At 58.7% G+C, this 19,349-nt stretch overlaps 2 protein-coding genes across 6 annotated transcripts; one reads left to right on the top strand and one right to left on the bottom strand.

The window, feature by feature from the left end:
* Positions 1–474: 474 nt before the first annotated feature.
* On the bottom strand, positions 475–6,749 carry PEX16 (peroxisomal biogenesis factor 16). 4 transcript variants are annotated; one of them, XR_013811000.1, is made up of 12 exons: positions 6,605–6,726; positions 6,355–6,390; positions 5,456–5,532; positions 4,966–5,099; positions 4,727–4,827; positions 3,347–3,427; positions 3,051–3,203; positions 2,889–2,961; positions 2,640–2,759; positions 1,268–1,416; positions 1,127–1,191; positions 549–621 (listed from the first exon to the last, which is right to left on the bottom strand). XR_013811000.1 is itself a non-coding variant. In XM_079708745.1 (11 exons), the coding sequence occupies exons 4-11, from the start codon at positions 5,037–5,039 to the stop codon at positions 563–565; spliced, it is 726 nt and encodes a 241-aa protein (XP_079564871.1). In that variant the 5' UTR covers positions 5,040–5,099; positions 5,456–5,532; positions 6,355–6,390; positions 6,679–6,749; the 3' UTR covers positions 475–562. The 4 variants fall into 4 exon arrangements, 3 of the variants coding, with proteins under 3 accessions (XP_079564871.1, XP_079564870.1, XP_079564869.1); XM_079708745.1 differs by lacking the exon at positions 1,268–1,416 and having other exon boundaries at positions 475–621; positions 6,679–6,749; XM_079708744.1 differs by lacking the exon at positions 1,268–1,416 and having other exon boundaries at positions 475–621; positions 6,605–6,746.
* A 4,409-nt stretch (positions 6,750–11,158) lies between these two features.
* Positions 11,159–16,418, top strand: LARGE2 (LARGE xylosyl- and glucuronyltransferase 2; the record flags this gene model as incomplete). Of its 2 annotated transcripts, XM_079709478.1 has the most annotated exons (13): positions 11,159–11,455; positions 11,798–11,880; positions 12,060–12,183; positions 12,433–12,604; positions 12,732–12,836; positions 13,321–13,433; positions 13,502–13,627; positions 13,726–13,881; positions 14,008–14,168; positions 14,588–14,866; positions 15,214–15,363; positions 15,466–15,661; positions 15,916–16,418. In XM_079709478.1, the coding sequence occupies 13 exons, from the start codon at positions 11,159–11,161 to the stop codon at positions 16,123–16,125; spliced, it is 2,172 nt and encodes a 723-aa protein (XP_079565604.1). In that variant the 3' UTR covers positions 16,126–16,418. The 2 variants fall into 2 exon arrangements, with proteins under 2 accessions (XP_079565604.1, XP_079565603.1); XM_079709477.1 differs by having other exon boundaries at positions 13,726–14,168.
* Positions 16,419–19,349: the final 2,931 nt, after the last annotated feature.

Raw genomic sequence — 19,349 nt, 5'->3', positions numbered from 1 at the left:
CTTGAGGTGCCGCTCTGCACTGAGCCGGGCCCACCATCACCGGGCTCCACCACGGAGCGGCAGGCAGGCAACAGGCCCCGGCAGGGGGTGGGGCAGACAGAGGCTCCGGCCAGAAGACACAGGGGCAGCTGTCATCCACTGTCTAGGTTCAGCCTTGTTTGTCATCAATAGGGACCGGTGGGAGAGAAGCAGCGTTCACTCCCGCAGCTGCGGTGGCAGGCAGGCCCATGCTCGGTGAGGTGAAGCGCCAGCTTTCTGTGGCTGGAGGAGCCCAGGTCCCAGTCCTAGAGGTGGCTTCTCAGCTCAGTGACAAGGTGCAGGCTTGCGTCTCCATCACTGGAGGATGCAAAGTCAAAAGGGTATTAGGGGAACTCTAGTGGTGACCAGGGCTGTGTGCAGAGCCTGGCCAGGGTGGGAGCGCCAGGCGCCCTGGGCGGTGGGCACGGAGAGGTCACAGGCTTGGACACTGCCAGAGTCAGTTTTATTAGGGCAGAGGGGACCAGGGGACTGAAGGGCTGAGGCACCCCCTGCCCTTCCCCACACCCCAATTGTGGAATGTCTGTCAGCCCCAACTGTAGAAATAAATTTTCTGCCAGGTAGGCAAGTAATCCATGAGTGGCCCTGCAATGACAGAGAGAGGAACACATTCAGGGCTGAGGGCCAGACTCCAACCTGGCTCTGCTCTACCTGGGGCCCTTCTGAGCCACTGCTGCCCAAATACAGCTGCTCCCATCCGCATGGCAGGAGCCCCCAGCTCTCCCACCTCTTCCCCCAGCACTGGCAGCGATCGCTGTCCTCGTTTACAGACAAGGAGTTTCAGGCTCAGACCAACCACAGGGCTGTCCAGTTGTACATGCTGACGGCCCCAGACTAGTGCCTCTCTGCTGCAGTGGGATCTCCAAACAGGCTTCTCCAGCAGGCTGCATTCCCGCCATACAGTCTCCACCCACAGAAGCCAGTCTCATATCACTCGAGAAGCCGTCACCCACCCAACCTGACCTCCTGGGCTCCCTTTCCCAACTGTGCCAAGAATCATATTACAAGGAGACAAAGAGAAAACAGGGTGATGGGCCACACATGAGATCCGACACACTCAATAATCATCACACCTCCGCCCCATGCTTACTTGTGACCAGGCCAATGCCCGGGACATGGTCTGCCAGCAGCTGGAGCAAAAAGAGGATCTTGGCCCTGCAAGAAAGGAGTAGGTTGGGTCGGCGGTATGGGTCCCTGCAAATGCAGGTGCTAAGAAGCCTCCACTGACTACCTGACTAGAAGCAGTGCATCTCCAAAGACAGAAAGTCACTCTGTGGATCAAGGACATCCTCCAGCACAGAAGGACGAGATCTCTGGTCCTGCCACGCCTGGAAAGCTCACACCTCAGCCCACAACTGGAAAGCAGCCGGGCTCTAGACACTATATTGTGTGACAATAAGAAAAGGAGAAGGAAGATGCTCTCTTCCCAGCCTACGCCCCAGAGGCCCCTCAGCACCCTGCTCCCTGTCCTCTGGGGAAACAAGAAATTTCTCTGACGGGTTTCTGGACCACCCTTCTCAGTCCGGGCCACTGCCCTAAGGGTGCTGGACTCGTAAGGTCAGCAGGAGACCAAGCCAAACTGGAGGTCTGCAGCCTGGGAAGCCACCTCTGCCATTACCGTCTCCCAACCCCTCAGTTTAATGAGATACTGGGTTTATAATGTTTCCTCTGTAGAGTGCAAGCAATCTGTAGGGGGGAGGTCATATGATCCAAATAAGTCTCCAGAACGTTTCCTCCAGAGTATGGAATAAAATTTGGCTTCAGTACCTTATAAGCTTTTAAACTTATCTGAAAATAGGAACTACCAGGCAGTTACTTTCACTCAGGTGGTTATTAAACATGACCTAAGCTTACTTTCTACTGTCTCAGAAAATAATCAGAGATTGTACAGACAGAACATGAAGTACAATTGCAACTGAACACTCCAGACTTTAAGCCGCGTACTTGTTAGGACCTGGACAGAGGGGGTCCCGGGAGCCTCCAGTCTGTCTCACAGCCCCAGTCGCTGTACAGGGACCCCTCGTCAAATCTCGGTCTGACCTCAGGAGAGGTCTTTGGGAGACTTGGCCCCGAGCCACCCGTGACTCGGCCCCAGCAGGCCTCTCTCTGTCTGGCTGCGGCTGGGAGCTCTGGACACTCACAGGGGATGGAGTGAGGGCTGGGCAAGGCAGGGACGGGCCAGGAAAGAACATGGACGTGGAATCTGGCTCTGCCACTGGCTAGTGGCTCTGTTTCAGTTTCCCAACCTCGTTGAACCTCAAGTGTCTCCTGTGAGAAGTGGGGATAATTGCAACTATTTGAAAGGACGATGGGCAAGTGAGCGGAGGATGTACTGACAGAAAGTTCACGCCCATGATCCCAGTGGCCCTGCCCTCAGCGAGCTGCCTACCAACAACAGCTTAAGCTGCACCCAGAGGCAGACGGCCCCGAGAAATCAGGGAGTGACCGCACCCAGAACAGCACATAGCAGGTGCTCAGTGAACCCAGATCAGCGAAGGACGGGGGAAGGGAAGGCATGAACAGGGGTGGGGCACCGTGACCCACTTCCCTCCCCTCTGCTTCGCCGAGGGTGGGCCCTGCCGTTCTAGGGGCTGGATCCTTACTCGGAGAAGCGGTCGTAGAACGGGGAGCGCAGCAGGTAGTAGAGCAGCAAGATGGTCCGGCGCCGCAGCTCCAGCCGCTCCCTCCGGGTCAGGCCCTTCCTCTCGCTCAGGAGGCTCAGGCTTGGGGGAGGGGACAAGGTTAGGACCAGCAACAGGAGGAACAGGGACCCCTGCCTGCCCAGGTGAGGCCAGGCCTGCAGCACAAAGCCCGGCGGAGGGAATGGAGCCCCCAGGCAGGCCCAGGCTCACCTGGTCACATCCACGACACCAGACAGGAGCCAGGGTGTCCACGACCGCTGACCCCATAGGCCCAGGCTGAGCACTGACGGCCAAGGCGTCAAGGATGTCTCCAGCACGTGGCCCGCCCTGCCCACTCCCGTCTATCCCGACCCCACCCCAGGCCAAAGATACAGTGCAGCAGGGGCCGGGCAATATACAAGGACTCTGCGATGGTCTCCTGCAGCCCCAGCGGGGTGGGGGTGATGCTCAGCTCCTCGTGCTGCTGCTGCTGCCGTCCCTCCCACTGCTGGGGGGCTCCCCAGTGCCTTGAGTGCAGCGACGGAGCTAGAACACAAGGGCAGCAGATGAGCAGCCAGGCCCAAGCCGGGGCGGGCCACGGGGAGGGCGGGCAGTGATGAAAGCCAGGCCCTCAGGCCCATGCTGACCTCAGCACCGAGGTGCCTCATCCGGCTACATCCTACACTTACTGTTCTGGAGAGTTCGCACCACTCGGTTTGACCGCTTCCCCACATATGACTGCTCCTGGCTGCCAGGGCTGCAGTCACCATCTAGAAGGAACAGAGACAACGTCTTACTGTCAGAGGGACGTTTCCAGCAGAGCCTGCAAAGAATGTGCGTGCAGTGAATGCTTGTGGGCTAAGGGAAAAATGGATACGCTTGTACTAGAGCAGAAGCTAAGTCAAGGACACCACAGCAGACGGGACCTGTCCACAGTGGGGAGCATTCTGCAGCCTTCCCCAGCCTGAGGAAAGGCCAGTAATCACCTGTGGCAGATGAGCCAGCCAAAAAACAAGGCTTCTCAGGCTCTGGAACAAGGCAGGGAAGATCCTTGGTCTATGGGGACCACAGCACTAAAGTGGCCATATTGGGACTTCCCTGGCAGTCCAGTGGTTAAGACCCTGCACTTCCACTGCCAGGGGCGTGGGTCCAATCCCTGGTCAGGGAACTAAGATTCTGCATGCCGCGCTGCACGGCCACACACACACACACACACACACACACACACACAAACCAACAAAGGGCTGTATCTTCTCAGTGCTTTGCTTTCGACATGACCATGAAGACAAGGGAAGAGAAACAAAGAACTGCCCCCACCCAAGGTCAGGAGAGTAAGGCCCAGAGGCCAACAGCTGATGGGCCCAAAGCCTTGAAGGGACCGATCTGCTGGGTACCCTGCCCCATGAGGCTGCGCTCTTGATACAGAACCAGGCCCAGAGACAAGACTGGCAAGACCCCTGCCTCCGGGACTTCCCTGGTGGCGCAGTGGTTAAGAATCCGCCTACCAATGTAGGAAACACGGGTTTGAGCCCTGGTCCGGGAAGATCCCACATGCTGCGGACCTACTAAGCCTGTGCACCACTACTTCAGCCAGCGCTCTAGAGCCCATGTGCCACAACTACTGAAGCCCGCACGCCTAGAGCCCATGCTCTGCAACAAGAGAAGCCACCGCAATGAGAAGCCCATGCACCGCAATGAAGAGTAGCCCCCGCTCACTGGTACTAGAGAAAGCCCACACGCAGCAATGAAGACCCAATGCAGCCAAAAATAAAATAAAATTAAAAAAAAAAAAAAAGACCCCTGCCTCCCACTGAAGCTCTGTGCCCTCTTCTTGCAGCCCACAAAAAAGAATGAGGATTCTGACGTCAAAAGTCCTGAATTTAAGATCTAATCCTGCCTCTGACCTCATCATCGTTTTTCTTCTCTAAAATACAGGGTGATGAAAACAAAATGAGCTGACGAGGACAGACGTGCTCCACAAATGACAACGCCACGTTCATGCTGGTCAGCTCTCAATCTACAAATCAGTCCCACGCCCCGTTTCACTCCAGAGCAGGGAAGCCGCTTACCCTGGGACTGTGCCTGCGTCTCCCTGTCCAGCGGAACGATGGGGGGTGAGGTCTGGAGACCAGCCTTGAACCAGATCAGCAGGAACATCCGCAGTACAGCCCTGGGTTGGGAGTACGGCGAGGCTGGCGGAGGGAGGTGGCTAGCCAGCAGGGGGTCAGGGTTGCTCTGCTGAACACCATCTGTACAGCTGGTCTCAGGTACCCCCACCCAGGGCTGGCCCCCCACATCCCCAACATACTTGGCCAGCTGGATGAGGGCAATGACGAGCCAACGTCCCACTTCGCCCCACACCCTGGCAGCCCCCATCTCCATGAACACCTCCACGCACTCCAGCACGCTCAGCCATGTCAGCAGCTTTTGCTGGGACAGGGACTGCAAGAACCCCAGGCCAATAGGTCAGGGGGCTCCCCCTAGTTTCAGCCCCTCCCCCTAGAGGACGCCTCTGACAGGAGATGTGGATTTTTCTCCTTCCAAGACTAAGTGTGTAAGCCTGAGTTCTCCCGCTGGGAAAGGCTATTCTACCCTCTGAAACCCAGTCTCTTCACCTGATAAGGGCACCCTAACACCTGGACACTTCACCTAATGCGACGGCTTGAGGCTCAGATGGATGCAGCCTCATCTTGTAACTCTATAAGATCATAACATGTGCTACCCACAGGGGCTGGTGGTTACTAGTTTGTTCCCAAGCCCCTATGCTTCCCACCCTCAGTTCCTGGCACAATTCTTACCACAGGTAACTTTCTTCGAAGCTCCTTCCGTAGGATCCCGTCATTGAGCAGCACGAGCAGGTTAGAGGCAGAGTACACTGAGAGGTAGAGCGTGGCCTTGAGAGGCTGGCTCTGTAGCCTCCACCCCCTCACCTTCTCCCTAGCGCGGCAGGGATCACCTGCCACCTGCTGCGCTCAGCCGCCCACACACTATGTGGAAACCAACATGTCTCCCCACACACTTCCTCAGAACTCCACACTCCCCATAATGATCTCTCAGGTGGGCGGCTGGAACAAGAAAGGATGGTTTGATCTCTATGACAAAACAGCTACTGCCCTGCTGGACAGCACTGGTCATCCAGCTGCCCAGAAGTGCCCATCATGCTCCAAACAGACACAGATGTGCACTCTCACCTCCTGGCCTTTGCTCTCTCTCTGCAGCCTGTCCCTGAAAGTTTGTTCCATCTCTACCTTTAAAAAGCTAGCCCTTTCAGGACCTGTACCTCCTGAACTCACTGAGTGAACACCACTGAGGCAGTTACAGTCTGGAATCTGGGAGATCTGGGTTTGAATCCTGGTTCTGGGACCTTCAGTGGCTGTTCCTTAACCTCATTTAAACTTCTGTTCCCTTAACTGGACAATGAGGACCACAGCAGTACCCACCTCACATGACTGTAGAGAGGATTAAGTGAGCAAAAGGAGAAAAGGTGTTTCGCTCAGCCTCCTGACCAGTCAAGGTCCCCAGAGCTCTGCCAACTATGGGGACATACAAGGAGGACCTAGGATAGTGGACGCTGTACCCTGTCTGATTCAGTCACAGAACAGGATGAGCTAACGGGAAATCTGAAACGGGGTGGTCACCTCTCTGGGAAGCCCTCACCCACCCTACCGCCCCCCATTCTCCCCAAAGCCCGGCTCACCCAGCTCTGACAGCTCGTGCGAATCGGCGAAACGACCTGGGGAGAAAGCACAGAAGGAGGCGTCGGTGAGAGTTTGCCTCACCCCGCGGCTTCGGGTCCCTGGACATTCCCGCCCTACGCCCTACGCCCTACGGGAACCTGGAAGGAACTTCTCAAACAGAGCCATCACTACCCTGACTCCGCAGGGAAGGGGGCCAGTGGGGTCAGAGGTCAGAGTCCCGAAGGGATGGGTCAATGGTCAGGGTGGCACCTGCCAGCAGGTAACTGAGGCCCCTCACTGCCGTCTCCAGCTGGGCCGTGGCGGCCGGGTGACGAGTCACGTACTCCTGGTAGAGGAGGCCCAGGAGCCGCAGCTTCTCCATCCTGCCCTCGGGACCGAGAGACCCACGGACCTACAGCGCGACTGGTTACGGCGCCCTGCTTCCTGCGCACTCTTTCCTGCTTCCGGTCTTAGGCCCGCCTCTGCGTTGCTTAACTTCCGCGGGCCAGAAGAATGGTGACTTGGAGGGCCATTGAACCACTCTTCACCCCATTTCGTAAATCAACCCCCACCAGGGTAGCGTTAACCAACTCCGGGCCTAATCCCGCCCTCCCTATTCCTTCAGGTCATTGGTTAACACACTCTGCGCCCCAGACCCCAGCTGTCCGAACCGGCTCTTCCGCCTTCCGGGTTGGCTGCCCTTGCGCCTGCGCAGTTATAGTCCCAGGAACGCTCCCGCGGCAGCCTGAACAATTCATTCTAGAGTGAAGACCAAAAGCCTAAAGTCTTTCCAATAGAACGCCGACAGGTTCGAACGGGAGGACTAGATTTTCAAGAGCTGCGAAGTAGCGCGCAAAAAGGAGCCTCCGTTAGAATTGGGGAGGTGCGGGGACAGCCTAAGGACAGTCGGACTGTGTTCAGGCGCGCGTTTGGCAAGTTGCCTTGTCTCCCGACCCCCACCAGAGGTAGTGCTGGGGAAACTGAGGCAGCGAGGAGTCCAGCCTCCCACGCACTCACGATCCCCTAGCCAGCACCGTTGGTGCCTCGGCTTCGGCCCCAGCACCCACATGGACTGTGCCCCCCTCCAAAAGCGCGCACCCGCAGACCCATCGTCACAGAGAAAACCCGGCCCCGGGCTTCTGCCCTCGGCTCAGGGTGACCTTAATCAGGACTTTCCCTTCCTTGGGCCTCAGGTTTCCCCATCTGTAAAATGGTTAGAGGGCAGACTTGGTTCTCGAACTCGGGATCAACCTCAAAGCGCTTTTCGGCCCTCGGGTGCACCTTCCGGCTCTCAGTTGCTCCCCAAGAAATGGGGGCTTCTCTAGGGAATCTCTTCCAGAACGGGACAGCCTCCCCGAAAGGGGCGGCGACGGGAGAGGAGCGCCCAGAGGTAGAGGGAACGGATGCTCTGGAGAGGCAGCCGCCGATTGGCTGTGAGCAAAGGGGCGGGGCATGGCTGGGGCCGCAGGTTTATGGTACTCTGAGAATAGTACTGTACTACATTGTTTTACCTAATCCGCTCCACCAGATACTATCTCCACAAGAGGAAAGGATCCGCTTAAGAACGCCCAGTCAAGACTGGAATCCTGGACTAGTCTGACCACAGAATCTAGGCATTTTAACACACCCACCAAGAAACCACAGGTCATCCTTGCATTCCCTCCTCCAAGCCTCTTCCCCAGCTTAGTTTTCTTCTGTATCAGGTGGGGAATCGAATCTGTAACTGCCCTCCCCACCCATGCCAAGGAATGAAAACTCAGCGCCTAAGGAGAGGCAAAGGTCCTGGAGAACAGAGGTGGCGGCCATGGGCATCATCTACACCATTTTTCACCACCTCTTGGGTGCCAGGTTCACTCACACTTGACTCCTCCTAGCAACCTGTCTAGGTTGGTGTGAGCTACTTTTCACAGATGGGGAATAAGAGGCCCAAGGAGGGGAAAGGACTTGTCTCAGGTCACACACAGCATGGCACTGGCCAAACAGACCACAGTGAGAGTTTCCTGTGATAGGGCCCTGTCTCCTACTGTCCACGGCTCAGCAAGAGCAGCGACTGTTGAGGCCACTTGGTCATGAGTCAAGTTAGCAACTGGGATTAAGACCAGTGCTCAGGGCATTTAGTGTGGGGCTCTTTCTCCCTTCCTCCCTACATCGCATCATCTTAATGAACTTGTTCCCCAAACCTCATCAGTGGTACTCCTCTAGCCTCTCCGTCTGCGGCTGCGGAGAGAATGAGGAAGGGAACTGTGCGGTTTCTTCGGCACTACCAGGGCTGTTGGTTCTGTGCTTCTAGAGAGGAGAGAGGCATGGAAGACAGGGAGCAGCACCCCCCCACACACACACACACCCTTGGACAGAATATAAGGGACACTGGGGCTGGAGCCTGTTTCTCTTCCCTCCCTCAGGACTGGGAAGGAAGGGATCATGAGCTCAGCCAGGCTGGCAGCAGCAGGGTTGCCTGAATTTCCTCTTCAGATCCTGTGCCTGATTAGGTCTCAGAGACAAAGAGTGGCCGTGTGTGCAGGAGGTTCCCAGGGCAACCCCGCCCTACTGGGCCCCTGCCTGGATTTGGTCACCTGGCTGGGCTTTGAAGGGCCTTTGGGCAGGTTGGACCTGATCCTGCCTCCTTCACTCTGCCCTGAACCACAGGGGAAGAGAGCTAGACCAGTCCAACAGGTCTAGCTCAGATGTGGACACTGAGGCTCAGAGAGGGGGCCTGACTAGTCTAAGGTCACACAGCGAAGTCCTGGGCAGAGCTGGGTCTCAGGCCTAGAAGACCAGCACCCTTTCATATGCCCATGCCTATCTCCCTTTCCCCCTCCACACCCCAGAAGAATTTCTCAGAGGCCCAGCAAGCATCTCAGCACCTCAATGTCCCCTGAGTGGTAAGGTTGAGCAAGGGGTGGGGCCAGCACTGTGAATGACTACCGTCACTCTGCAGACCCAGCTCCCTCCACAAACTCCCTGGTCAGGCCCTCCCCTGTACCCTATCTGCTCTCTTACATCTAACCCGCCCAGTCTCTGTTGAGGGGCTTGGGGAGGGATTCACCCACACCCACCCCATCTCCAGGCTAGAGGTGAGGATTAGGGTACTGGAGGCTCAAAGCTCCAGACGCATGGGTGGACCCTACATCCCCTCATGTCCTTTCAGTTCCCAGATGTTTGAGGAGCCACATCAGTCTCCATGGTAACCACTGCCCCTGGCCTCCAAAGGCCCAAAGCCAGACCTTCCTTGCAGACTCCCCATTTCCCAGAGAAAGGCATCCTGGCCTCAGAGCAGGAGACTTGGGAGGAGGGGGTCTCAGGCTGGGCTGCTCTGCCACAACTTCTTTTGGGGCTGGGGCCTCTCAGACCCTCACTTTTTATAGCTGGAAGCTGGGCTGAAAGACACAGCCTGAACCCCTTTCCAGGTCACAGTGAGGTCCAGTGAGTCCCATCCATGTTCAGCACATACTTACAGGCCCTGGTTGGGTGCTGGGGTCCCAGTCCAGGGAGCAGCTACCTTCTAGGGGAGACATAGGCTATAAACAAGTCAATAAGGTCAACTTGTAAGGAGTGCTAGGAAAACAATATAAACCAAGGGATGTGGAAGGAGAGGCGTACCTTGTGACAATCTGACAGAATCCAGGCAGGATTCTAGGGCAGGAGACCCTTATGGAGGAGCAGCACTGAAACTCTGTCTGCAGGGTAGAGCCGCAGGAGGGGCCAGAGGGTGTTCTAACAGGTCACTTCAGCTCTGCGGGGAGAATCATGCCTGTGTCACAGGACTGATGTGAGGGTTAATTGCAATGAGGCTGTGGAATCTCAGCATAGGTCCTGGCACAGAAGCATACACGCTCAGTCAACCGTGGTTGTTTGTTCGCAGCCCAGAGCGTCCCCTAACCCCTCCAGGGCGGAGGGTCGGGGCGGGGGGGAAAGGAAGAGATCCAGGCCCGGCGCCAGGCACATTCACGACGGTCTAGTGAAGGGTTGGGGATCCCCGGCCCTGCCCAGGAAGCCCAGGCAGCCTGAGTCAGTGAGGCCCCTCGCCAACTCTCGGGCAGGAGGCGACCTTCACAAGGCCGCTTTATGCTGCCAGGACACCTGGACTGAGTGGGGGTGGAGCAGACGGGGAGGAAAGCAGGCACTCCAAGTGCTCCACAGCTCTCCTGGGCGAGTCCCGGCCGGCCCCGCCTCCCGCCCCCTGAGCAGGTGTCCAGACCCGTGAGGCCCGGCCTTCCAGCCCGCCCCCTCCCTCTTAACTCGGGCTACTGCTTTGATCCCGGGTCTGGGGATACGGCCCCCCCCGCAAAGGAAGGTTCGGGGGAGGAGATGGGGCAGGGAAGAGGGGGATGGGCTCAGAGCAGGTAGTTGGGACTGGTCCTTCCTGGGTGGCTGCCCCCAAGCCCTCCAGCTATTCTGAGGGTTCCCGGGTTTCGTCCCCCGTTGTAGGGGTCCTCGTAAGCCCGGGCAGGGGCGGGGCGGGGCCTCCCTCTCCCCCCCCCCCACCCCGGGGAGGGGTCTCCCCGCCCCTTCGGATTCAGCCAAGCGTAGATGAAACCTGAACCCAGGTTGGGGGCGGGGCTGGCTCCCGCTCCGACCGGGCTGGCCTGCTCCTTCATCTCCCCTTTGCCTGCACCCCAGCCGTCTTCTGAGAGAGTAAGGTCGGGATCCCCAAGCCGCTGGAGCAGGTGAGGTGGCGACTCAACGCGGGAGAGAAGATCGGGTGGCCGTCGGGCCCCACCGCCCAAGGCTGACTCTCCTCTCTCCCTCCCTGGTCCACAGGGCCCGCGATGGAGCCCACAGCCCGGGGTCGCGCCCCACCGTGAGCACCCCCTGCCCACAGCCATGCTGCCCCGAGGGCGCCCCCGGGCGCTGGGGGCCGCAGCACTGCTGTTGCTGCTGCTTCTGATCGGTTTCTTCCTGTTCCCTGGGGACCTGGACTGTGAGCGCAGCGAGCGGGAGGCGAGTGGGGGCGGGGGTGACCCGGGATCCTTACCCAGGTCGCTAACGCCACGTGTACCTCCAGACGAGCGGCCGCGGCCGCGGGGGACTGCTGCCTTCGACGGAGACCCGCCGGCAGAACCCGGGGGCCACAACGGCTCGGATTGCATCCCGCCGCGGCCGCGGCCGCCCAAGTGCGAGGTAGGTAGGTGCGCTCGGCCCCTGGCGGCGGGAATCTCAGGGGCGCCGCGCCCCCAGCCCAGGGACCTGGACACCTGTGGGAATCCCAACACCTGGTGTGGGCTCTGGCACTGACCGGCCAGCTGGGGGCGCCTGGAGTTCGCACCTCCCCTTCTCCTGGCCTGGCTTCCCCATTTGTGAAATGAGGGGGTGTACTTCCACCCTGTGGAGTCCCCCTCGACACTCCTGCCTAGCTCTGATGCCGGGTGGGGCTACACTGCCCTGGGCCAGGTGAGCCCAACCATGGGTCCTTACCGTCGAGGGGAGGAGGAGGCTGCTGCTGACCTGGTGTTCCCTCCCTAGCTCTTGCAGGTGGCTATCGTGTGTGCGGGTCATAACTCCAGCAGAGACGTCATCACCCTGGTGAAGTCCATGCTCTTCTACAGGTACAGGCAGGAGTGTCCCTCTCCTCCCTTGAAGGTGGTTGTAAGACTGTCCGGAGCTGGGTACAGAAAAGCTCTTGGCAGAAGTTGGTGCTGCCACGTCTGAGCCCCTCGAAGGGTAGGGCTTCTCCCGTGTAGTTCCTTCTGGGGCCTTCAGCTTTCCTCCCTTGTCCTTCCTGAAGGAAAAATCCACTGCACCTCCACTTGGTGACTGACGCCGTGGCCAGGAACATCCTGGAGACGCTCTTTCACACATGGATGGTGCCTGCTGTCCGGATCAGCTTCTACAACGCTGATGAGCTCAAGGCAGGAGCCCTGGCCCTTCTGCACCCCTCCCCAGCCATACCCAGCCCCCTCCTTCCTCCCAGGGTTGTGGGGGATCACGGGGAGAACAGGTTAGAGCTGCCTGGGACCTCCAGTCCCATCACATCTACTGAAGCTCAAATCCCTCACCCTCCTGGGGCCCATCCCTTCTTCCCCCTGTGTCACCTGAGTATGTTCTGGCACTCGTAGGCCCTTCTCTTGCAGGCTCATGCCCTGTCCTTCCACCCACAGCCCCAGGTCTCCTGGATACCCAACAAGCACTACTCTGGCCTCTATGGGCTAATGAAGCTAGTGCTGCCCAGCGCCCTGCCCCCTGACCTGGCCCGTGTCATTGTCCTGGACACAGATGTCACCTTTGCCTCCAACATTGCAGAGCTCTGGGCACTCTTTGCTCACTTTTCTGGTGAGAGGCCTGGGACCCCACCCCAGTCAGCCCCTTTCCCTGGTCCATGCAGGCCTCTCTGCGGCCTAGCCCTGAGCCGAGGGCCAGTGGCAGCCTCAGGCAGCTCCCTCGTGCCCTCCCCTCCCAGACAAACAAGTGATTGGTCTCGTGGAGAACCAGAGCGACTGGTACCTCGGCAACCTCTGGAGGAACCACAGGCCCTGGCCTGCCTTGGGCCGGGGATTTAACACAGGTGGGGACATTGGGGGGGGGCGGGGGGGGCAGGAGGGGCGGCCACTGGTCCTTGGGCCCCAGGGGCTGGCTAGAGCACAGAATGCTTGGAAGACCCCCCAGGGAGAACAGTTCTGCAGAAAGAACACTGGGAGAAGAGCCAGAAATCACAGTTCCAACCTTGTCCGTACATGCTGAATGACTATGGCCAAATCACTTGGTTCCTCTGAGCCTCAGTTTTCTCATCCATTAAATGGGGGTGACTTTACCAGCCCTGGGATCACCAAATTTGAGAAGACGGTTGTGGAGGTGCTCTGTAAGCTGTGCCTTGCCTCCCCTTCACCCACAAGAGGATCAGTTGTTGATAGAGCTAGTACGTGCTCACGTCTGAACAGTGAGAAAATACCAACACGTCACAAAATAAGCATTCAAAAGACACTTTCTTGAGCCCTGGCCCCAGAAGCTGGTCATCCCAGGTGGGCATGACAACCTCTCCCCATGAGCAGGCGTGATCCTCCTGCGGCTGGACCGGCTCCGGCAGACTGGCTGGGAGCAGATGTGGAAGCTGACAGCCACGCGGGAGCTTCTCACCCTGCCTGCCACCTCACTGGCTGACCAGGTCTGTGGGAGCTTTGGAGGGGGGTGGGGCAGGCTGTGGGCCGAGATGTGATGGCTGTCTCTGCCCAGGACATCTTCAATGCCATAATCAAGGAGCACCCGTGGCTGGTGCAGCCCCTGCCCTGCGTCTGGAACGTGCAACTGTCAGACCACACGCTGGCTGAGCGCTGCTACTCAGAGGCGTCCGACCTCAAGGTGAACGGGGTAGGGGGACCGAGTGGTGGTGATGGGCCCAGGATGGGGACTCCTGTTCCCTGCTCCCATCCCCCCACCGATGCCCTCCCTGGTCCCAGGTGATCCACTGGAACTCACCAAAGAAGCTTCGCGTGAAGAACAAGCATGTGGAATCCTTCCGCAACCTCTACCTGACCTTCCTGGAGTACGATGGGAACCTGCTGCGGAGAGAGCTCTTTGGGTGCCCCCGCCCGCCCCCTCCTGGGGCCGAGCAGGTGAGAGGGAGCCGCCTTCCCTTCCCTCGGGGAGGCTCTACCCCTCTGCTCTGGTGGGACCCGGCCTTGTCTGGGGCTTGTCCGCCTGCCCCACCCAGCCCGTCCTCCTCTCCCCCATCCCCTCAGCTGCAGCGGGCCCTGGCGCAACTGGACGAGGAGGACGCATGCTTTGAGTTCCGGCGGCAGCGGCTCACTGTGCACCGTGTACACATCACCTTCCTGCCCCACAAGCCACCGCCCCCCCAGCCCCACGATGTCACCCTGGTGGCCCAGCTCTCCATGGACCGGTGAGGGTGCCGAGGGCAGCCCCAGGGAGCACGGTGTGGTCTGGGACTGGGGGTCTCGAGAGGAGGGTTCCACTTGGTGGAAGGAAGAGCTCTTACTGCCTGTTGCTTGAGGAGTTCCAGGAGTTGGAGACACCGGAGATGGTGGAAGGAGCTTGGGCTTTGGGAACCATTCAGATGTCTGGAACTGCCCCTCCGTAGCTGTGGGACCATGGGCAAGGCTTAATATCTCTGGCCCTCAGTTTTCTCATCTGTCAAATGAGAAAGTACCCACCTTGTGGGGTAGCCGTGAAGATTAAATAAGAGCATGTCAAAAAGCGCCTGGAAGGTGCTCAGCAAGTCACACTTGAGGGGGGTGTCTGTGGCAGCTAACGCGGGAGGTATCCCAGCCCTCCCTGGGCTGACCACTCCCCTCACCCCAGGATGCAGATGCTGGAAGCCCTGTGCAGGCACTGGCCGGGCCCCATGAGCCTGGCCTTGTACCTGACAGACGCAGAGGCCCAGCAGTTTCTGCGTTTCGTGGAGACCTCGGTGGTGCTCTCCGCCCGGCAGGATGTGGCCTACCACGTGGTGTACCGTGAAGGTCCCCTCTACCCCATCAACCAGCTTCGCAACGTGGCCTTGGCCCAGGCCCTCACGCCTTACGTCTTCCTCAGTGACATTGACTTCCTGCCTGCCTACTCCCTCTACGACTACCTCAGGTGGGCCGGAGGAGGGAGAGGAACGGCATGTGAGTGGGTGTGGACGGGGTGGGGGAGCACCCGCAGGACCCTGGCGAGTGTGTCCCTGCTCCCTTCTGGGCTGCAGTGTCCTCTGTAAAATGGGGGCTGCATTTGGGTGGGGGCCGTGTCGTTTCTCTGGGCTGCCTAGGAGAGTGACAGTTTGGGACCTGCTCCCACAGCAGTTCCACGTGTGTCTAGTGGGCTTCAGGGTGAGCTGGCCCCTGACGTCGGGTCCTACATCTAATAAAAGTAAGAGAACCACTGGGCCCAGCGCTGGAGGCAGAGCCTTCCTAGTTCTCTCCTGTTCATGGGTGCTCCATCCTCAGGGCCTCCATCAAGCAGCTGGAGCTGGGCAGCGGGCGGAAGGCAGCTCTGGTGGTGCCCGCATTTGAGACCCTGCACTACCGCTTCAGCTTCCCCAGTTCCAAGGCCGAGCTGCTGGCCTTGCTGGACGCTGGGTCTCTCCACACCTTCAGGTAGGAGAGGTCACTGCCCTGCCCCGGGGTTCCCCACACAGACCCCCTCCAGCCACGAGCTCCTAGCCTCAGCCTGGCTCCCCGCCCTATCCTGCCCCACAGGTACCATGAGTGGCCCCGGGGTCACGCGCCCACAGACTATGCCCGCTGGCGAGAGGCTCAGGCCCCATACCACGTGCAGTGGGCAGCTGACTACGAGCCCTATGTGGTGGTGCCACGTGACTGCCCCCGCTACGACCCCCGCTTTGTGGGCTTCGGCTGGAACAAGGTGGCCCACGTCGTGGAGCTGGATGCACAGGTAAGGGTCACCTCGTTGTCTCCAGCCTTGATTTGAATACCTCCAGGCTCAGAGAGCTCACTATACCGCAGTGGGGCATGCTGCACCGTTAGGCGGCGCTACTGGGCATTCCACCCCTCTGCAGAACTAAAGCCGTCTGCCTCTGGCCCTGACTTTGGCTCTTAGTGGCTATCAAAAAAATCTGCCCCCCATTCCCCAGAGCTGCCATCTCCCCCCAGCCCAGGCAGCGACTGTCCGCGTGCCCCACCCCCCAGGAATACGAGCTGCTGGTGCTGCCCGAGGCCTTCGTCATCCACCTGCCACACGCCCCAAGCCTGGACATCTCCCGCTTCCGCTCCAGCCCCACCTATCGTGACTGCCTCCAGGCCCTCAAGGACGAGTTCCACCAGGATCTGTCCCGCCGCTACGGGGCTGCTGCCCTCAAATACCTCACCGCCCTGCAGCAGCCCCGAGGCCCCACCTGACCTCACACCTGCCCCTGAACACTCCCTGCAGACACCAGAGCGACCTATTTAAATTATTTATAGTCTCTGTGGGAAGGGCTGGGACGGCGCCTCCCTTCGCTGCTATCCTGTGGCCGGGGTCTAGCGCTCCTCTGCCCCAGCTGGTTTGGGGCTGGTTCCTGCATCCTCACCTGTGACACCCCTTTTTCACGAGTAAAGTTTTAACAGTTCCTTTTCATGTTCCTCTTGGTTTGGGGCATGAGGAAGTGAGCCGCCTGGGGAGGTGCTGAATCTGGCATGGAGGCTGCCGGGACTGGAGTGTGTCCTGTCCACCCTCCCCTGCCCCAAACCCAACACCATGAGTCTGAGAGACTTTATTTGGCTTTATTTAGTAAAATGTTAAAATAAATAAATACAAATTGATCAGCTGCTCTGTATCCCCCCCACCCCCTCAAAACAAAAATCAAACAAACAAAAACAAAAACTTTGAAGCACAAAACTCCAAATACAAGTTCTACCAAGACTGAAATCACAAAGGGCATGGACAAGAGACAGGTTGGGAGCTGGCTGGCTCTTTTCTGCTCAGAGCTTGCTGACCTCCGGCTGCCTGTCCTGTCCTGCCTGACTGCAGCTTACCCTGGGCTGAGGACCCAATGACACCGGAGAGAGGAGCAGGGGCCAGAGACTGCTGAGGGGACAGTGGAGTCCTCAGGGGAGAAGAGCCTTTGGGAGTGGGGAGTGAAGTGAACTTGTGAGCCCTGCTCTTCCTTTACAAGGGCTATTTTCAAGAGCTCCACCAGGGTCAGCTTCCTTCCCCTTTACCCTGGTGGGAAGGCCAAGAGGAATCTTCTCAGAGGCCACCACCCCCTCACTTCCTGGAAAGGAGCTGATACCGAAGACGGCTTGAAGTCAGGGTGAGAACGGCTCTCCTGTTTCCTGCCAAGGGTGCCCAGCTGAGGGGTGGGGGTGAGGTCCCCAGTCTTTTAGACAGAGCAAGGTTGCCTCCATCCAACAGAAGCCATGGACTCTGGAGAACCCAGGGCCTGGGCCACCATCCATCCTGCTACCAAAGAGCCTTTTGCCCCTTGGGGTAAAAGTCTCCTAAATTAAGCCCTTTGGATAAACAAGAAAGACCAAACCCTAAAAGGGAGGGAAGGAAGCCACTTTTGAGTGTGCTGTGTGAGTCGTGGGTTGGCACGAGAGCACAAGGAGGCTCCGCTGGCCCCAAGAGAGTAAGTGTCCGAGATGGCTGGAGAGGCAGCTGCACACGCGGAGACTGAGGTGAGCAGGACACGCGACCACCCTCACAGGAGAGGTGTGGGGTGCGCAACTGCGCCCATGCACACCACCTGTCAAGCCTGAGCCAAGCAGCAGCGGGGACAGAGGCGGGCCTGTCGGGAAACCGGGCACTCACATGGCGCCAGCTGGAGGCTGCCACAGCCATGTTACAGGCCCCACACAGGTAAGGCCCACCAGGGGCTGCCCCGAGCTTGGTCTCCCTGCCAGGCACGACCAGAAGCTTGCGCCAAAAGGGCCCAATAAGGAAGGAAGAAAGCAGAACTCTGGATGAGCTCAGCAGCAGTGAGACAAGACCCAGCAGTCTCCGTGAAAGAAAAAGGACCTGCAGGCCACACTGGCAAGAACGTGAGCAGGGACGATGACAGCAACATGACCTCACTGTTTCCAGGGCGCATCCACCTGAGCTACGGGACTGAGAAGGGGCGTCCTGATCCAGGGCCCGGGTGGGGGGCAGCTCCTTCCTAGAGCCAGACCAGCCGCTCCCTGGCCTCTGAAGTGACTGCAGGCCAGCTGCTCTCAGGTGTGTCTGTCAGCAGCTACACTGGGGCACGGGGAAAAGCAGCAGAAGGGGAAGAGGGGGAGGGAGGGAGAGGCAGCTCCGGTGGGGCAGTCATGAACGTGTGTCTCAGGCGGTCACAGGGACCCCACAGGTCTGGAGGAACGGAGACGGTCTTCTCTTGGCAGGACAGTGAAGGAGGAGGAGACTGGGTGACTAGGGCCCTTTCTTTGCAGTAAGGGGTGCTTGGGAATTTTGAGTCCAGAACGCAGGTTCGGGGGCAGGGTTGCATTGTTTACTCCATACTAGCTGACTTGCGCAACAGCTTATGTCTGAACTTGAGGAAGAATCCACACCCCTAGGCAAGGTCAGAGTGTGACTGCTCACAGCAGCTGGCAAAACCCTGGTCAATTCCTAGCCCTGCCTCCCACCCTCAAGAACCTCCAGGCAGCTCCTTTCTGAGCAAAGGCCTCTAGTGATCACAGTTTCCCACTGCTTTCAAGAGGATAGGTATTATGTGGCAACCTCCAGCCTCTGGGCCCAGACAAGTCAAATGGGAGGGCTCCAAGACAGGGCGTACAGCCCGCCTCTGGGCTCTGAACCTCTGCCAACTATTTCTCCAACTAGTCCAGGCATCTCCCAAAGCTCCCTGACTAGACATAGCACCTGGGTTTTTGCATGAGGAAAGGGAGCTCCTTTCTTTCCCCCTCAGGCAAGCTTGCAGCCAGGTCCTGACTCTGAGGCCTGTGCAGCCCCTCTTAATCCTCTCTTCTAACATCCCAGGAAGATGAACGGAAATGGTTGGTAGAGATGAGACACATTTTACCTAAGGAGTATTTCTCTGTTGCAATTGCTTTCAGGATCCATCTCTGTCTCTCTGGGCCTAACTAAGTGAGGGAGAAACTACTGGGCCCTTTTCCGCCCCTCCTAGACTCTGGCCCTTAGGGGGCGGGCTTGGGAGAGATGCTCCGGGAGTGCCGGGGGGAGGGGGGAGTGCAGAGCGCCCGCCTCCCTCCTGTGGCCAGATGCGCGCAATGGGCAAAAGGTCTCCAGCGGGAGCGCACACTTGACAAAATTTATTTCCCACAAGGCGAGATGATAGAAATGGTCTGAGCCTTTCAGAATCCCGCTTTTCTCAAGAAGAAGACAGGCCAAGCCAAGGCAAGCACCGCATTCTAGCCAAAGGTCACCCAGGAAGCTTGTGGGTGGGCAAAGTGGAGTAAACTCCCATCTCCGGTGACTGGAGCCAGCAGGCAGAGAAAGCAGCTGGAGATTCAGACCTCTCTTCAAAAACACGAAGACACAAAGGCCACCCTGGGCTCTCTGTCTCAGAGACACCATGTCTCCTCAAGACATCTCACTCCCTTGTTCTTTCTAAGCACCAAGGGCTGATGCAGCCTGCCCCCTGCACCCTTCCACCAAAGCCGGGGTGCGTGCGCACCAATGAGCT

Source organism: Hyperoodon ampullatus (assembly GCF_949752795.1).
Source record: "Hyperoodon ampullatus genome assembly, chromosome: 7".
NCBI classification, from domain to species: Eukaryota; Metazoa; Chordata; class Mammalia; order Artiodactyla; family Ziphiidae; genus Hyperoodon; species Hyperoodon ampullatus.
The sequence above is the reverse complement of the archived record's forward strand: the minus strand, read 5'-3'. Positions and strand labels throughout refer to the sequence as shown.

Coding starts and splice junctions, on each gene's coding strand:
- PEX16 (XM_079708744.1), bottom strand. CDS start 6,716: ATGGAGAAGCTGCGGCTCCTGGGCCTCCTCTACCAGGAGTACGTGACT. Junction 3,204..3,346: donor GGTGCGAACTCTCCAGAACA/GTAAGTGTAGGA, acceptor CTTGTGTTCTAG/CTCCGTCGCTGCACTCAAGG. Junction 1,192..2,639: donor TTCTACGACCGCTTCTCCGA/GTAAGGATCCAG, acceptor CCTTTCTTGCAG/GGCCAAGATCCTCTTTTTGC.